At 35.9% G+C, this 17,677-nt stretch overlaps 2 protein-coding genes across 5 annotated transcripts in view; one reads left to right on the top strand and one right to left on the bottom strand.

Annotated features, from left to right (window-relative positions):
- The first annotated feature begins 422 nt into the window (after positions 1-422).
- On the top strand, positions 423-10,820 carry grsf1 (G-rich RNA sequence binding factor 1). Its single transcript, XM_088629015.1, has 10 exons — positions 423-886; positions 2,590-2,737; positions 3,263-3,418; positions 6,156-6,290; positions 7,518-7,656; positions 7,742-7,905; positions 8,948-9,060; positions 9,308-9,443; positions 10,267-10,316; positions 10,654-10,820. Exons 1-10 carry the CDS (start codon positions 650-652, stop codon positions 10,684-10,686), a joined length of 1,311 nt encoding a protein of 436 aa, XP_088485141.1. The 5' UTR covers positions 423-649; the 3' UTR covers positions 10,687-10,820.
- A 1,192-nt stretch (positions 10,821-12,012) lies between these two features.
- The window catches only part of rufy3 (RUN and FYVE domain containing 3), a 33,901-nt gene continuing 28,236 nt past the window's right edge, over positions 12,013-17,677 (bottom strand). For 3 of the 4 annotated variants that reach the window (XM_088629012.1, XM_088629013.1, XM_088629014.1), the window contains 5 exons: positions 15,568-15,697; positions 15,214-15,290; positions 14,476-14,500; positions 14,076-14,153; positions 12,013-13,563 (listed from right to left, as the gene is read on the bottom strand). In XM_088629012.1, coding sequence (XP_088485138.1) covers positions 13,420-13,563; positions 14,076-14,153; positions 14,476-14,500; positions 15,214-15,290; positions 15,568-15,697 — 454 coding nt within the window. In that variant the 3' untranslated portion in view covers positions 12,013-13,419. Of the gene's footprint in view, positions 13,564-14,075; positions 14,154-14,475; positions 14,501-15,213; positions 15,291-15,567; positions 15,698-17,677 lie in introns of those variants that run through there. The other variant, XR_015935899.1, reaches the window with a different exon arrangement.

Below are 17,677 nucleotides of genomic sequence, written 5' to 3'. Positions count from 1 at the left end.
ATGTGTAAATAATGCATGTTTTAATTTATGGAACTTCGTTCTCTTCGGAGTTCAATGTAATGCTCCCTAATATGAAAGATAATTTAAAAGTGAAATATACTTTTATGTATATGACTCACGATTAATGTAATAAGGTACGTGCTTATAGAAAAAAAATAACTTTCAGTTGTCAATCTAACCGCCTTCTGACATATCATACTTAGTTGACGTATTTTCCTAGCTTGAATGGTAAAAATAAAGTAAAGAATATAAATAACTTTGAACCTATCACATTATTTTAGCATGTACTTCATTATAAAGCAAGACGCATTCTTCCGTAAGGTACAACACCGTGCAGCCAAAACGTATCTTCGCCCCTAGATGTCACTGTTCCGATATTATGTGCGAGTTTTGATGAAGGACGTTCTCTTTGTGGTCTTGTTTATTCTGCTTGACCTTAGCGCACATGCGTTCATCATGCTGTTCCTTTTGCAGTGACATTATGCTGTTAACGTTATAATTAATATAGTACAGTGTATCTCCCCTTAAAAGTTATCTGAATACAGTAGCAATTTAAGTACAAAGGCTAAAGAGGTGCTGTACAAAACAAGGCACTGTAACGGCTATCTGAAGAGATCTAACTTTTCCGTAGGTTAATGCAGTACCGAAGATGTCAATTCCCTGCAGGTCAATGCTCATCTCCGTGCTTCTCCGAAGGTTCAATGGGAGGCTGTATTTCTCCTCGAAGAAAATCTTACAGCACTCAAATGTGCCGATAACCTTCTGTCCTACAGCAAGTACAAGCGGACGACTTCCTCGCCACCAGTGTGTATCTACGTATGCTCACTTGTTTCAGGCCCCTAATAATCTGGGAAAGCTCCCGGTTCGGCGTTGTCTATCCAGTCAGGTAAAATCATTTGAAGTGCAGTGATGCACGTTCAAACATTTTACATGTAAACCTCATTATACATATTCTGTTCGATCTATAAGTACCCTACTGTCTTTTGGGTTTGGTTTCAGCTTATTGACCTGTATCTAATTATTAGGAGTATTAAGAAGCTGGGTGTGTTTACTTATTGCATTAATATTGACTTTGAACGAGTTTCTGGGATGTACCCTCATTAAGGTGTGCGGAATGTAAGTTGACCCCAGAGTCGTTTGTTTGAGTGGACCCATGTCTAGTATGTATTACTATTAAGTCAATCCATTACGAGTTGCTAAAATGCAGCAGCAGCCTGATAAGCAAATTGGTAAGACAAAGATCAGTGTTCTGTTTGCTGTCTGTATTTGTTTACAACAAAACACCTGCAGCAGAGTATTTGTGAATCCAGATGTTGGGTACAGAAACTTAAAAGGTTTTAATCATCCAAGAAGTTCAATAATGGGATCAGTTAGACTCATTGATTAAGAGGTCAGTTAAAAGTAAAACCAGAATAGACTGAAATCAGAAGATCTAAAAGTAGCCACCTTACCTCAACACCTCTAGTTCACGGCGTTACAGGACTTTGAAGTGTCCAATAACGTTTGAAAGCATGATTTCTTAACTCATGCTGCAGCTCATTTTGATAATTAAAGATTAGCTGGAGCAAAGACTTGTAATGGAACAAGTAAAGGTTTATTCCATCCTGAAAAGAAAAGAAACACAACCTTTCGAATGCGGAGCCTTCTTCAGGTATGTCCTGAAGATGTGCACTTCACACGCCTGAAGAAGACTCCATAGCCGAAATACTGTCTCTTTTCCTTTCAGCATGGAATAAACCTTTACTTGTTCCTTTGCAGTCTGCACATGCTGATGCAGCTACCTACTTGAATGTCAAATGACTTGTAATCCAGGTGTTAAGGATGGCTGTGGATGGAAAACCCTGGTTTTGGAGGACTGGTGCCTCTGCAGATTTTTGTTCCAGTCTTGATGATGTAAAAGTTCATTACTTTTTTAGCGGGACCAATCTGACAACTTCTTCCAGCGCTTCAGGTGCTGCTGCTTTGTAGAGTGATCTGCAGCACCCATTTAAACTGTGTAATTAAGAACCAGTTCAGTAATTGTTACTGGAAGTATCAAAGTCTTGTAATAACATGGAATCTAGATGCCAGCATTTCCCACCCCTGTAAATTGTGTTTGTAATTTAGAATGTCATAGATTGCAATAATCAGAACAAAATACTAAAGTTAACCCAAATCTTGAAGTTGTTTTATATTTATCGAGAGCAATGTAGTTCACTGATGCAATGAACAGTTTTGCAGAAACTGTCCAACACACATATTAGGCCCCAGAGTCTAGGGCCCCTGGGGCCCCAGAGGCCCCAGGAAGTTAGAGAAATTGAATTTGTTTGAGCTATAATGATGTGTGTAATTGGAAAAAAAGCTAATTTTGTGCCTGTGGTTTACAAGGAGGTTGAATAGCTGCCAGTACCAAAAAAATTCAGTTGATCTTCAGATGGTCATAAGCTGAACATCCGAACACAATTGTATGTTTCATCTATGTGGTATAATAAACATAAACAGAACCTCTAGTGCACAATATGTATATATCTATTTTTGCTAAACAGCTTAGATAATGGATGGAAATGTCCATGTCTGTCGGATGTAATGTCTGATTGATGTCCACAGTAGATTGGGCTTCCTTTCCAAGAAGATGAATACCCTCCCCTGCCAGACTACAATGCAAAACCAGAAGCAGAAGCAAAGGAGATCTTTATTGTTCGAGCCAAAGGCCTACCCTGGACCTGTACAGCTGATGATGTGCAGAGTTTTTTTTCAGGTAAAAGCATAATCTTAGTTAAAGTTTAAGTGGTCAAGAATCATTTTTATTTTGGTGAGGCTCACATAATAACATGCACGTTGTTTAGAAAGATGGAAGGAAAGTGTGCAAAAGCAACAGTAAAAGCTCAAGAAAAGTTGTATAGCTTGATGACTCCAGAGAGATTTACATGACTCTTTTTTGGAAATATGCTTGTGTATTACCAGCAATTCTTCCTATCATTGCATTTATATATATATATCTAAATAAATAGGCATCTTATCTTACACTGTAAATCAAAACCATCTTTTTGGAGAGACCACTGTCTGCTGAGATAAATGAAATCTCTCTGTAGACTTTTTAGATTTTGGCTGAAGGGCTCCAGTTCTCTTAATCTGTGTTGACCTTCCATGGTCGTGGGGCTGCTGGCATCGCTGTCCTCTTCTTGCGTTGTATCTGTGTCATTGAAAGTCAGTTAGATAGCTAAGTTTTTATTGATGGCTTTGATCTCTTTTGGGCAAAATAATCATTTTTGCTGCTTTACAGAATGCAGAATCCGCGATGGTGTAAATGGAATACACCTAACCACGAAAAGAGATGGAAGGCCAAGTGGCGAGGCCTTTATTGAGCTAGAGCATGAAGAAGATGTCCAAAAAGCTTTAGAGAAGCACAGGCAGTACATGGGATCCCGCTACATTGAAGGTTTGCCATTTTTCACATTCTGTGTTACAAATGCCCAGGTAGTAAAACTCAGGTAAACTCAGATTTGCCCTGAATGCTGTTTTTTTTCCAATACGGTATTCCCACATTTACAGTTTGTCATACTATAGTTATCTTAAATAATATCCGTAAATAATTTCGAAACGTTGTTTTGTAAAAGTTATTTTTGGTCAGGTCATTAAATAAGAAAACAAATGTGTTTTTACAAGGTGTGATTATGTGAAGCAATGTGCTATAGATCACACTTATCTAATAATGTTAGTATTTTAACATTATAAGATTTTTTTAAGGACAGTCTTTAGTACCGTTCACAATGGAATTTCTGTTTTTAATAGCAGGAACAGAAAAGTAAAATCTGCTTCATCAGAAGCTAATTTACTTCAGTAAGCCTGAAGTAAGTTAGCTTCATTCACAGACGTTAACTAACTGGATTGAAATCTGGGCAAAAATGTGGTGGATAGAATCACTATAGGAGACCTGCTTTATACCATATACAGTATTTAGAATAAACATTACACAGGGTGATAAACTACCTAGTTACCTTTTAATTCCACAATAAACAATCCTCATCTGTCTACAAAAAATCATTGTAAACTAGGGTTTCAACAATGAATCTGAGCTGTAAGACTACGTGATGATTCTTTGTCTAAACAGATTCTTTCAAACCCTTTGGATAGGAATAGATGAGCTGGCCTATCTGGTCACATTGTACCTGGAGGGCAGTTCCACTGCAGTTAATTTATTCCTTATATATACAGTGCACTAAATTAGTGGTAGTAAGTTGATCCAAGGTTCTCAAATGACTGGGTGATAAGCCGTACTTGTCGTTTACTACATTATAATGAATTCACATTGATCAGAATCTTCAAACCTCTAATTACAACAGTTCAAGTTAAATTGATTTATACATAAATTAAGAAAAAATATATGTGAAAAGTGTAAAAGCAGACTGTAGACTTCAGGATTTAATTTAAATGGTGTTCTCCACTCTTAATTACGATTAGATGTCTTGTATAAATATTGCCGAAATTCCAGAATACATCAAATTCCTCATTTTCTATTTTCCAGTAAAAGGTAAAGTTAATACCAGAGTGAGGGTTTCTGTAGTGTTTAGCAGACTAGGGAGCATGTGAACCCCCTGGATGCGTGTTCACTTCATCACTAGGATTAACCCCTGGCGACGATCCCGACTTACACAGCTGGGAGGAGCAAGTTGGGTACCTCACACATGACACAACAGCAGTGTCTGCAGCAGGAATGTAAGCCCACAACTTGTCAGTTCAAAGAGTTCAAAGAGTTACACACTGTGCTATGCTGCTGTCACAAATACCTACAGTGATGTGTAAAAGAAAATTACACCCCCTTACAATTCTAGGGTTTTACATATTAAGAAATACCTGACTTTCATTTAGCCATCACCAAGTTCCAGCAGCAGATAAATCTTGTTTCATGTAACGGATAGCACAGAAATTATATTTTGTCATAAAAAATCAACATTCAGTAGCCTTGTGTCAAAAAGTAATGTGTGGTAACCCCTTTAGCAGCAATAACGTGAAGTGAATGTTTATCTTAAGAGGTTATCAGTCTCTCACAGGAATTCTGTTCCACTTCTTCTTACAGAACAGCTGGGCTTTCAGCTCAGTGATGTTTGAGGGCATTTGTTTATGCACAGCTTTAGGTCCTGCCACAACATCTCAAGACGTTGACTTGGCCATTTCAAAATCCTGATTCTTTTCTTTTTAAGCCATTCTGTTGTAGATTTACAAACATTAAGCAGCTGTTACCGTTAGGAATAATGAGTTTAATGTTACAGATGAAGAAACATAAATATAGTTGTACATTTTTATAATCTGCATAAACCATAAACCATTTTTGTCACTTTTCTGGAAGGAAGGAGTCTTGGTAGTGTGGTGGAGGAATTGTTTTGACCTCAGGGCCACACCATGACCACATTCTGCGAACTGTTAATGGAAACTGGCAGATTTTTAAGCAATTTTAAGGAGAGACTGGTGTGAACCCTCTTGCCTTGTGACAAAGGGCAGATACTGGGCAGCTAGAAATCTAAGAGAAATAGATTTACATTTCTTGCTTGGCTTAAAGGTTGCCTTTGTCATCTGTAGAGATGCTGTGGGGGTGTCTTGCATTAGTGAGTGATCATTCACTGCAAATGTCACCACTCTTTTATCTACAGCTTAACGCCCCTCATGAAGACGTTAATTGATGACATACCCATCTTAAGACTCAAGAGGTGGTTTTAGCACTGTGAGCTTCCTTCCTACATATCTCTGGTTTAACTAGTTATGACTAAAAAAAGTTAGTACTCCGAGTACATTTTTAGAGCTTCCACAAATAGTGTCCTCAAGGCAAATTTTAAAGAAAAAATAGTGTTTTAATGAAAACACAGAATGACATATTGCCTGTGTTTGGGAATCATAAGAAACTTACTCTTTCATCGACCAAGGTAGGGCAATACAATAAGGCTCATTCATACAGTAGTTTTTTAACATAGACTTTAGAAAAAATAGTATGGTTCAAACGTATTTAAAACATGTCCTAACAGTGTCTAGGAATTTCAGCTGTTAACTGTTAAACACTCATAACCACTTCCTTAAATGCCATTATTTAACATGTTCCAGGGCAGTTGGACTAACATAATAAAAAATTGCACTTTTCTCAAGCGGTTCTAAAAGGTACCTAAGGCATGTTTAATTTTTTCCAGTGTTTGAAGTGACAAACAACGATGCAGAAGATATCCTGAGGCAGTCTGCAGATTCTCCAGTTAAGGATGGAATTGTTAAACTCCGAGGACTTCCATACACCTGCACTGAAAATGATATAATTCATTTTTTTTCAGGTTTGTTTAGTTTTGTTGTTGTCAAAGTAGCAGTACCATTTACTGCTGCATACTATACTTTATTTCTCAGCTTTGTTTTTTCAAACCTTTTTTAATAAAAGTAAACGTAAGGTACAAAACATAAGTAAATCAAAAAGTTAGTTGTTTGGTACTTACAATCCAAAATTGTCACTGCAGTATGTGTTCTTTCAGTACATATGTAGAGACATTTATTACCAGCACTGTGCTTAAGTGGCACGCATTGTCAATCCAGTCTAGTATTCTTTAAATGGTTCTTTTCAATGTCTGACAGATCTTTCAAGTTTTTATGCTAACCATCAGCTGAGTATTCCTTGAGGAATAGAGCATGAGCTCATTTTGTCTTTATTTTCATGACTGTGTTGCATTGTTATTTGAATTTTTCTTTGTTGTTATTATCATCTGTTAATTTGTTAATCATTTGTATATTTCAAGAATTACAAAATTGTACACAGCATACAAAAACAACAGGCAACTCTCCAGAGTCATACTACAGAAGATAACAGTTGCATAACAAGCAGAGTAAAAGGAAAGCCTTTTTATTTCTCTCTCAGAGGATCTGAGCATCCCTCAAGCTCCTTCCTGTCACATTTAAAATGTATTAGGATCAAAGGAAGATGTTCCATAAATTCGATACCAGTGACAAAAAAAACATTCTGTTACTTATTGTATATACAAGCCATTTTAGGGCATATGCATCTAAAGCATTCAGAAAACCCTATTGAGATTGCTAATGCTAGCTAACAATTTAAAGCTGTACATTTTTAACTATGGCCAGTGCTAAGTTAATAAATCTGTATTAGTGATCTGTCAGCAAATCTTCTATTCAAACAGACCAAAGTGTCATCTGGAAAGGGATTTCATCAAGTGCATGACATAAAAATCTTTGAAGATTAGATCTGTGTAAATTATTCTGTAATCTTTGAAATATAATCTGTTCCTCCAATTACGTATTAAGGTTTTTAGCTGTACAAGCACACTGACGGATAAAAAAAACTAACAATAGAAATGTCACCTCGTGGCTTGTATAAATGTTTCCTCTCCTACCTCACATTCAAAATGCACTGAAAGTAGTGCAAGGTTAAATCTGTGTAACTGTGAAGGAGTGTTTTGCTTTTTTTTTAGAAACTTTAAATACTGTATCACCTTGAACATTAAAAAACACTTTCATGCTGCATCTGTAATTAGTTGAAAACATTTTGCACACAGGTCTTGACATCATTCAGAATGGAGTGACACTGGTAAAGGACTCCAGGGGGCGGAGTACTGGGGATGCTTATGTGGAGTTTGCATCACAGGAAATGGCTGATCAGGCATTACAGAGGGACAGAGAAATAATAGGAAACAGGTACGAACACACTTCACAAGGATTGCTTGAGCATGTGACATTTCTATGACTTTGTTCATATTAAAAACTACGAGCTCCTTTTCAGATATATCGAAGTGTTCCCGAGCCAGAAGAGTGCGATTCGAGCCAAGTATGGTTCGCAGAAGAAGAGGGCAGACTTCCAATCTTCATTTCTGGAGCCTGGGTCCAGTCATACAGCCAGAAGGACTGTTGAAAATGTCACTGATGTACCTCCTCAGCATGGGAGAAGTAAGATTAGCAAGTGAACTACGTGGCTTAAACTGATTTTTATGTTTTTAATGGTTTCATTGCAGAAAATGCTAGATCTTTTCTGGTATTGAAATGTGCAGATTATTTGGACTACTTCATTTAACTAAAATGTTCTTAAATAAAAAAAAGATATATATACAACTCATTTGCATTGCAGGTTGAATACTAAAAAAAATCCTGCTTTGACAACTACAATCCTGGTTGGAATATCTGAATAAATGGCTCTTGCTTTTTTAGGATGCAGTTAAAAGAAGCCATGTGACCCCCACTGTGTTGTCCTGTTTCACACTTGCAGATCCTATTCTCTCTGCTGCATGATCACATTCTTGTTCATTTTCATCTTAGGCTTAAAAGAATAAGAGCAAGTGGTTCTCCTTGCCCTACCTCCTCTTAAATTAATATACATTTAGGCAGAAACAAATGTTTTTCACTTTTAACACATTACATGTAAGGCAGCAAGTGGAATTAATTACTTCTGACTTAAAAGTACAACTTTAAAGCACATGTGCATCTGTTAGCAATAATCACTTAGTCCCACACAGGGTGATGGTGGGGTAGGGCATTCATCTGCCAGGCAGAGGGCACAAATCAGGATATACCCATGACAGGACACCACTCCATCGCAGGGCACACGTACATTTATTCACATAGGAGACAATTTCGAAACACCAGTTAGCCCACACTGGTGAGAAAATCACGGCAGCCAGATAAAACCCATGAATAAGCACACAGAAGGCTGGCTAGGCTGAAATTGGACTCAGAACCCAAGAGCTGTGAGACAGCAGCACTAACCACCACACTGCCGTAAGACATTCTGTATTCTCATTAAATCCCTGTTCACCTTGGCCGTTGTTCACTATGAAATTAATTCCTCAAATTATTACATGTATTTAAATTTTAAAAATGTAAATAAAATTAAAAATCTTTTGAGTTTAACCATTCACTGTAAATTGGGTGTCTGTAAATTTGGCATCTTGGAACGCTGCAAGTTTTAAGAATGTAAATGTTTTATTTTTAACAGGCATTTGTGCTCCGGAGTGGGAGTCTGAAAATGATCCAAGTGCAAACCCGTGTGCTTACCACATACACATTAGAGGCTTGCCTTTTCAGGTTACTGGACAAGATGTTGCAGAAGTAAGAAAATCTCCAATTCTTTAACAAACAGTTTCATATATTGTGCTTATTCATGTATCGTGATTAACGGTATAGCATGCAAGTGACTTAAGAAAATCCAGTACTCTCAAATGATTAGCCCTCCTGTATACAGTATTATAAAGAACTTTAAGCACAAGATTTTATGTTACTTAAATCCTGTTCTTTCTAGAACAATTAATTGTAGTTATGTTACCAGTAATGTGCAAGCTTTGTTTTATTTTTGCAGTTTTTCTCTCCGCTGAAGCTTGTGAAGATCCAGATCGAGTACAGCGGGGATGGCAGAGCCACTGGTGAGGCCGATGTGTACTTTGCCACTCACGAAGAGGCGGTGACGGCCATGTCCCGAGACAGGATGCTTATCCGTGAGTTTCCTTCACTTCATGCTCTTACCATGGGCCCTGCAATATTTTTTGCAGTGCAGAAAATGCACAATGCAGCCAGCAGCTCTTTTGTTGGGGTTTGTATTTTACAGCAGAAACATAAAATTGTCTTAAGTGGACCATTTTAATCGTTTCCCTGGTCTGAAGCAAGCAGGTCCATAAGGGAAGGTACTATATGTAACCTGTAGACTGTAGCCTCAAGAAAAAACATGTAGAACACTTTTCTGTAGCTCCTTTAGGCTGAGTTATTGTGAACTACAATGAGAATTAAAATATGAACCACATATGCATCACGAACAGAGGAATATATAGCACTAGCTGTATAGTATGCATTGCCAAATTCAGAAGGTTTAATTCTCAGGTTGCGTGGGTTTTTTTTCCAGAGATTTTTAAAATATTTCAGCACTATCATGACTTGGTACGTCAAGACTTGGAAGAATTCACCTTCTCTTTATTAAAAAAAGATTTCCTCTGCCATCAACTGGAATGTATTCATATTATGCATTATGCATATTTCACATAGTTCTGTGATCCTGCCATATTATAATATCTGTGCAGAAAAACACCAATCACAAAAGGGAACAGACTAAAACATCAACACCCTGGTAGCTTTGGCACAAGAGGGGGCAAGAAAAACTGAATGCATTCAGTACATATGAATGTGCTTGTTTTAACATGACAGGGCTCCTTAAATTGCAAATGTTTATTTTTTAAGTACTGTCACTGTAACGTTCTTTGATAGTTTTTAACATTTATTGTACCAATACAATGGATATAAATATTGTTTTTCTTGTGTTGTACCCAGAACATCGGTATGTGGAGTTGTTCCTAAATTCTGGAAAAAACAAAGAGGAGGTAAGATTAAAGTTAATATCTGTCCTAGGTGGCTTGAGATGTCACAGTAAAATTGTGGGGAAAAAAAACTTAGGAAGTTTTCCTACCTACTTCTTGATTGCATGAGTCACTTAACCTTAATTTAAAACTAATTTATATTTCTTATTATGCAATTAGTGATAGCTATTCTGAGAATGTCTTTTATGTTATTTTGAAAAAGATTAAGTTTCAGCACAGTATCAGCTATCAAAAAGTAAAAGCTGTAGTATTAGGAATTACATACATATTCATAGTAATTTTATTCAAAAAGAAACATTTTTACTAATGGTAACTCTTACAATTTCTTTACCCCCTTCAGGTGAAAACAGGAGCCAGTGATGAGACACTGTGAAATCTCAAGAATGTTTTATAGAGCAATATCATTTTGGAAATCTGAATGTTTATTTATTGATTTTTAAAATTACCATGCTGCTTTTCAAATGCTGTCCATGCAATCTGTTGTACACTTCGAATAAATTGCTTCTGTGATTTGATAAAGAGTGGAGGAGTAATACCCATTTTATTTATCTTGTATATCCACACTGTTACATGGTGCAGTGTTAATACAGTATTTTTCCAGGGAGCTATCCTCTTCCAAGTCCTTACACATTCAATGACAATGGAAAATAAAAAGAAAACTGCAGAACCATATGATTTTTGTATCATTTCACTGTAATATTAAAAATGTTATTTAAACATTCACTATTAGTATGGTTCTCAATGTATAAATGAATGATCAATAATTCTTCAATGAAAAATGAAGTATCCATATGCACAGTACTGATATGTATAGTACCACATATTACTGAATTGTTAAAATAGCTTTTAAATAAAAATATGTTCTTGAGATTCTTGGGTACATCAAATGAACATTAAAATGTGTGTCTGCAGCAAGATATGTGCTTAACTTTGCGTTTTGTGCACTGTAGCTGCAGGACTGTAGAGCACGGTGCAGTCTGCCAGTCTAAACTAGGCCATTGGAGAAGTCAAAGCTGTCAAATTACAAAATTATTTTGGCACTTAGTATAAGCTGTTTGAATTGAGAGGAAAATTCATTTAATAACTTAGACTCCCCAATCTACTGAGCAGCATGCACAGTAGGTCGAAAAAAATATTTATGAATGCACAATGACAAAATATTACTGCAGGTTTGGTTTATGAGTAGCTCTAACCTTATTGTTTTGGAAGGCATTTCGTGGGGCTGTGCTGCATTCAGGCAAAATTCTCACAATTGGTACCAGAAGATTAATCCACTCCTGATTACTCTTGGGAATGCTAAACTAGATTGACGTCTGCTGTTAATATAGAAGATGCCTTATTGACATCTTGAATGCTGTTCGGAAGATCACCTTTTTTAAAAAGTACTTCTGAATTGTTCTAAAGGCATCCATCCATGAAAGCAGAGTGTAAAAATGAAAGGAAGGATGTGATGCAAGACCTCAGTAGTACTACGCCCCAATGTTTTTCAACATGCCCCAGCTCTGCAGGTGCATGTTCTGGTTGGACAGCTTTGTTCTTTTAAGATTAAGATTCTTTTAAGATACAATGCTGTTGGATCTACTTATAAGTTATAGTTATAAGCATCTGAGAGCTTAATGACACAAATTGTGCAAACCCCTGCTTTTAAATGTTGGTCTAGAAATACTATGTATCTATTTGAAGATCTTAAACACGCCAGTTATTTCATCATTTATTTATTCATTCAAATCAAGGAACAGATTTAGTTTAATAATTTAACCATTATTCAGTAACAATTCAGTAACAATTTCCATAACCATATAAAACAATGAAAAACATTTGAATTACTGAAAATGATGACCATTCTCTATTACTTTAATAAAAAGTTAAGGTTTAACAGTTTTCAAAATAAAAACTGAAGATAACTCAGTTCTAACCAGTTACTATTCTGCAAGAAAGTCTGCATCTTGAGAATCCAGGTTATGAGGATAGAGCACAATTGTGAACCGCTTCTATTATTAAACAGCAAAAACTTCAGCTAATAAATGCTCAAAAAACAGTACTTTTGTGAATTGAGAGGTCACAAAATGCTTTTCACACTAAAGCTCCAATAGACTGCACACTCGTATTTTGATAACAGGAATAATGATTAAACTTGTGTCAGCAACTAACAATACATCATACAAAGCAAAAGTTAAAAGGTCTTCCACTTCGGTTTTTTTTTAAATTGTAAAATCATACTACTTCAACCAAGAATCCATATTTATTCCAACTGACAGGCCACAAACAAATGTAAAGTAGGGAAGTGGTGTTACGTTTGGCTTAAATTTGTGCAGGTTTCTATGGCTTACAAAGTACAGTGCAGGACAAATGTCTTCTCTATTGCCCAGTGACATTAACGTTTTGGGGTGTGCTGCACACATTTGTGTAAGAATTTAAGAGAGAAAAAAAGCTGTCCTGCATATTGAACTAAAAAGTGTTACTTCCTATATTAAGATTGATAATCATAGGGTGAAATAAAACACTGTGTATTGCACTTAGAATCATTATCACAATTGTAACATTTCGATGGTATAGTACTTAAAGAGAGATTAAAATTAATTCAGTTTGCACATACAGAAAGTATTGGTCACCTTTTAAAATGGTAAATAGAATTGACAGATTATAGAGTTTATATTATTTATATTGTGTAATACAACAAAGATGTTACCATTTAGATAACCTTTCATTGCATTACCTGATATTATATATACACAACACAACAGATGCAGAAAAAACAGTTAACTCATGCACCACATAAATCCACTCGGTGGACATTTCTAAGATTTTTCATAATTCATTCTGATGCAATCATCAGAAAGAGGTATTAAATGTACAATACAAGCACTTGAAAGAACATTTCATGCATTGCCTTGGCTGTGTTGTTAGTAACTACTGTTGGTCAAAGTGAGCATTCAGATTACATCACTGAAAATAAATCCAAAAAGCCTTGTAGTATTTTTTTCTCAGATAAAAGCACCCAATTAAGATAACTGAAACCCTTCTACCTGTTTTAGATGATATGCTAACTCATTTATACAAAATAAACAGCTGCTGAATTCCTGGTTTTACCAAGATTCTCGATAGGTTAAATTGGACTTGAGGAGTATTGCTTGAGTAATTTCTTATGACACACAGTGCACACTTGCACAGGATTAATTGAAGAGGGCAAAGGCAATTCGTTCGCAAGACAGTTTTCACAGAAGTCTTCTCTGCAGTTATTACATTGCTTCTGTAACGATAAAAAAGTTTAAATCAGACATTACAGTTTTATAAATTAATTATGCCCTGATTATAGCTCTCTGTCATGGTCCAGACTGCCACCGAGTTGTCCTACTGTAGGTACTGTGCAGAGTTTATTGCTGTTAGAAATGTAAGAGTTAAATGCACACTGATTTTCTGAAAGTTAAAAACATGATTAAAACATAAAATAATAAATGATTAGCATAACGCTTTATAGAATTAAAGTTCTAGAAACACTTTGCCATGTCTTTTAACTTCTGGTGCATTACATTCTGAGACATGTAATCCATTTGGAACCACTGTCACAAGTCACAATAATGCGGGTCGATGAACATTAGCCACTGGCTACATGATTCAGTTAATCTTCATAGTTAAATTAGTGTTTCAATGTAAAGCCAAAAATAAATTTTAATAGACATCAGGAAAAGTCTATATTGAAAACAAAATTAATATCAAAATGCACTACTTTTTCCTTTACTTAATGTTTCCTTTCTTGCATACCTTCACTCTTGCTAAGGAATCTTCCTCTTTGCACAGTCTGCATAATGAAGGTTGACTGTTTTTAGTTGAAGACTGGTCCTGGAACAGCATGCAAACCATAAGTGAAAAAACATGGTAGAACACAACAGAAAATATGGATTCAAGAGAAAACATCACTAATGAAACGAGATACAGACACCCATGCACGTGTCTGCCTTTACATAACATCAGGCAAACTTTGTCAGGAAACAAATTAGAAAGTTATCTCAAAATAAAACACTGACTGGGATGTGAGGCACACAAACAGCAGTTCAATAAAAAAGCCCTACAACTGGCCAGCTGATATTGCCTTCACATTCCATTAGCAGTACAGGGTACTGTACCTAGCTGGGGGTATAAGTATCTTGCAAAACCTCATTACCTGTTCTTCTTCAGTCTGAGACGATCTTTAAACAGAGAAAAAAAAAGTGCATTATATCCTTTATCCAAATCAAGTTCCACATTTTACTCACACATTCTATACTGACAAAGATGGAAAGATCTGATCGATTTTGATTTTTCAAAGGTATATTTTAGAGTACCGTATATAAATTTAAGCTATTTAAAATAAAATTGGCAAGACTAGATGAGAAGACACAATAAAAAACTGTTTCTTTTGCATGTAAAGGTGTTACACTGTATTTTATGGAATTCTACTTTCCACATCTGTTCACACTTATAGACACTGTGCCCACCACAGTCTTCTCCAGTTTTCAAAAGGCCATATTAAAAGGCTTTTCAACCCTCTGGACCAGCTGATGTCTAGACTGCCTTGGGTTATTTTGTAGTTGATGTCTTTAACCTGCTCTTTGATGTAGGCTGTAGCATTAAATCATCTCATTGTCAGTCTGTAAAGGCATGATCTTCCCTGGCTACCAGTTCTAGTTTATTTCAACAGCTGTTTCATAAGTTACACTTATTGGCATGTGTATGGTAATTGGTGTCAAAGAGTCACCAACATTATTAGCATTAATCATTTTCATTTGCGTCTCTAATTTCCTTCAACTGTGTTAAAGTGTGCTTTGAAAAATCCCATTTCTCACTACACTAAACATGTTCACACTGATCCACAGTATTATTACCGTGTTATACTGTATATATTATAAAACAACCAACTTACAAACTTGAGTTGAGGCTTTCTTTTCCATCTAAAACAGTTCTTAATTTAACATTTTCTTCTTTAACAGCCTGAAGCTCCTGTCGAACAAGAAATTCTGTTAAAACTCATTTTAGAATTTCCATTGTGTTACTAAACACAGACAAGATAAACTGCAGCAAAAACAAGAATGCAGACCAATGTATTTAATGGAAAATAATTTCCATACCAAAATCTCAGTTTGATGACTTTTTAATTTGATACTTCTTCAGCTGACTCCAAACAACAAAGTTGCATACTGTTTTATGCCTGGCAAGAGCGATTACATACCAAGCATACCTTTCATACATTGTTAATGTCATTTCTACTGGCTCTCACCCTTTTTATATCCTTCATCTGCTGCTTGTAGTTTTTCACTGGTGGAGATGCCTTTATATCCACTGCTACGGACTCAATATGGAGGCCTGTCTTCCTCTCTCTTTCTCTTTTCTCCAGCTCCAAAATGGACCTGCATAAAAAACAATGTGTAGATATGCATTTAAAGATTGCAAAAAAACTGATGCGGTAATCAGCTTTAATTAAGACCAATATATTTTGGTATACACATGCATACAGTACTTCCAGATTTTCAGAAAACCACTCACTCCTGGTAAGGGTCACTGCAATCTGAAGCCTATCCTGGAAGCACAGGGTGTGCGACAGGCAGGACTATGCCTATGAAAGGACTTCAATATTATTTTTATATTAAAAATGAGTGATATGCGCCTTCAGTGAATCATTGAGTCCTCAGTCACTGCATTAAAAATGAAGTTTTAGTAAGGCATGTAATATGCATCTGTAGAATATTCTCCCACATGCATTTACAAGCCAATTAAAGAGCATATACTGCAATTTGTGTGTGCATGGGAAAATGTAACATTTGAAGCAATCACCCACCCACTTATATCAGTATAGATGTTTTGAAAACACTGGAGTAGGACACTCAGATTTGCACCACAAAATAAAGAACCAGCTCTGGCTAATCTGCTACTATGCCCTATGCACAAAACATCAATTTTTCACACAGCTGTTTAGATCACTTCCTACAGTTTTGAAGACGTGCTAATGTACAGGCGTACCACAGAGACTTAAGATCAGGACTGTGGAACGGTTCTGCAAACTCTGCAAAGTTCTGTGCACCTTCTAATATGGCACATTCCTTGAGTGTCTTTACAATGCCTGCAGCATCAGAACATGCCCCTGCCTCATTACCTAACATGGCACCAGCGAAATACCTTTCAAACAATCTTTAATATCGCCGCAGTGTCATGTACTGCCTCAGAAATGTCAATTTAAAAAAGTATTTTTCTGTTCACAAGTAGAAGAGGAAACTTCAAGAATTTAATTAATTAATTTCATTATTGAGGTGGCACTGCATAACCTGAGTTACCAGTAATGAACATCACAAACAATAATAGCTTCTGAATGCCGACGATTTCCAAGTTCATCCTCTGTGTATACGAATCATTGTTCAACAAGTTATTTGAAAGAATTTCTATTTATTCACAATACATTAAGAAAAGTTACACTGCTCAAAAACATATCTTTAAAGCTGGCCTGTCAGAGAATAAGGTTACATATTCTGAAGAATTTACACTACATCTGGACTTTAAGAAATAGAAGATAACTATTTATGTAGGCCTAAACATATCCAGTAATCACTGACTTCATTCTTTCATCCAGCAGTTGTAATTTGATCCAATTAATCACTATCAGATGTGACTGACAGAGCTCTAATTAAAAAAGAAAGCTTGCTTATCAACAACAGATTGACGATCCTGACTAAGCACTATTCTGCAAAGAGCACATCCCCGTTATTATTACAAAAGTTGTCTCTTTTCTGCAAGGTCCACAGCAATCTTTTAGTAGACTGTAGTTGCTCCGTTCATTGTTTCTTTATTTGCAAGCAATGTTAGTAATAATGGCAAACTAAAACTTCCATGACATTGAAGCTTATGTCAATAAAGAACATATTTTAAGAGCAAATGAAGGAAAAAATCCTAATTAGCTCTAAATGTTCTTGAAAGTCAGATGTTTTTCATAAACTTTAAGTACCCCTTGCCTAGGGTCGTGATAAAAGACACATTAAAATGTGCAGCAAATGGAGAAAACATCTTTCCTATTAATTAATGAGAGAAACTTCAAATAATCCATCATAAACGAAAGTGATCTCCAGTGCATCTGACACAAATGTACCAGGGCTCCAAACTCTGTCACTTCAGAGCTTCTGTTTGACGCAGATTATATCAAAACCAACCCGATTTTCATTCTTTGGATATAAAATGAAAAGTTGCAATGATTTTGTTTTATACATTTTAAGTAAATACACGTTTTGAATAAAGTGCATGTTTTACCTAGGAGATTGTCTTAATGAGTTTATGTACTTAGCATAAATGCATAGGTTCTGTATTTCAAAAACATTAAAAAGTTACTACTACGTAAGACTACA

The sequence above is a fragment of the Lepisosteus platostomus genome, chromosome 4 (assembly GCF_059453375.1).
Source record: "Lepisosteus platostomus isolate fLepPlt1 chromosome 4, fLepPlt1.hap1, whole genome shotgun sequence".
NCBI classification, from domain to species: domain Eukaryota; kingdom Metazoa; phylum Chordata; class Actinopteri; order Semionotiformes; family Lepisosteidae; genus Lepisosteus; species Lepisosteus platostomus.
This window is presented reverse-complemented; position numbering and strand designations above follow the sequence as displayed.

Bases quoted from the DNA above. Each gene is read 5' to 3' on its own strand.
- grsf1 (XM_088629015.1), top strand. From the start codon at position 650: ATGTCAATTCCCTGCAGGTCAATGCTCATCTCCGTGCTTCTCCGAAGG. The intron at 7,906-8,947 runs GTAAGATTAGCA...TATTTTTAACAG, and splicing joins ACCTCCTCAGCATGGGAGAA to GCATTTGTGCTCCGGAGTGG. The intron at 9,444-10,266 runs GTGAGTTTCCTT...TGTTGTACCCAG, and splicing joins CCGAGACAGGATGCTTATCC to AACATCGGTATGTGGAGTTG.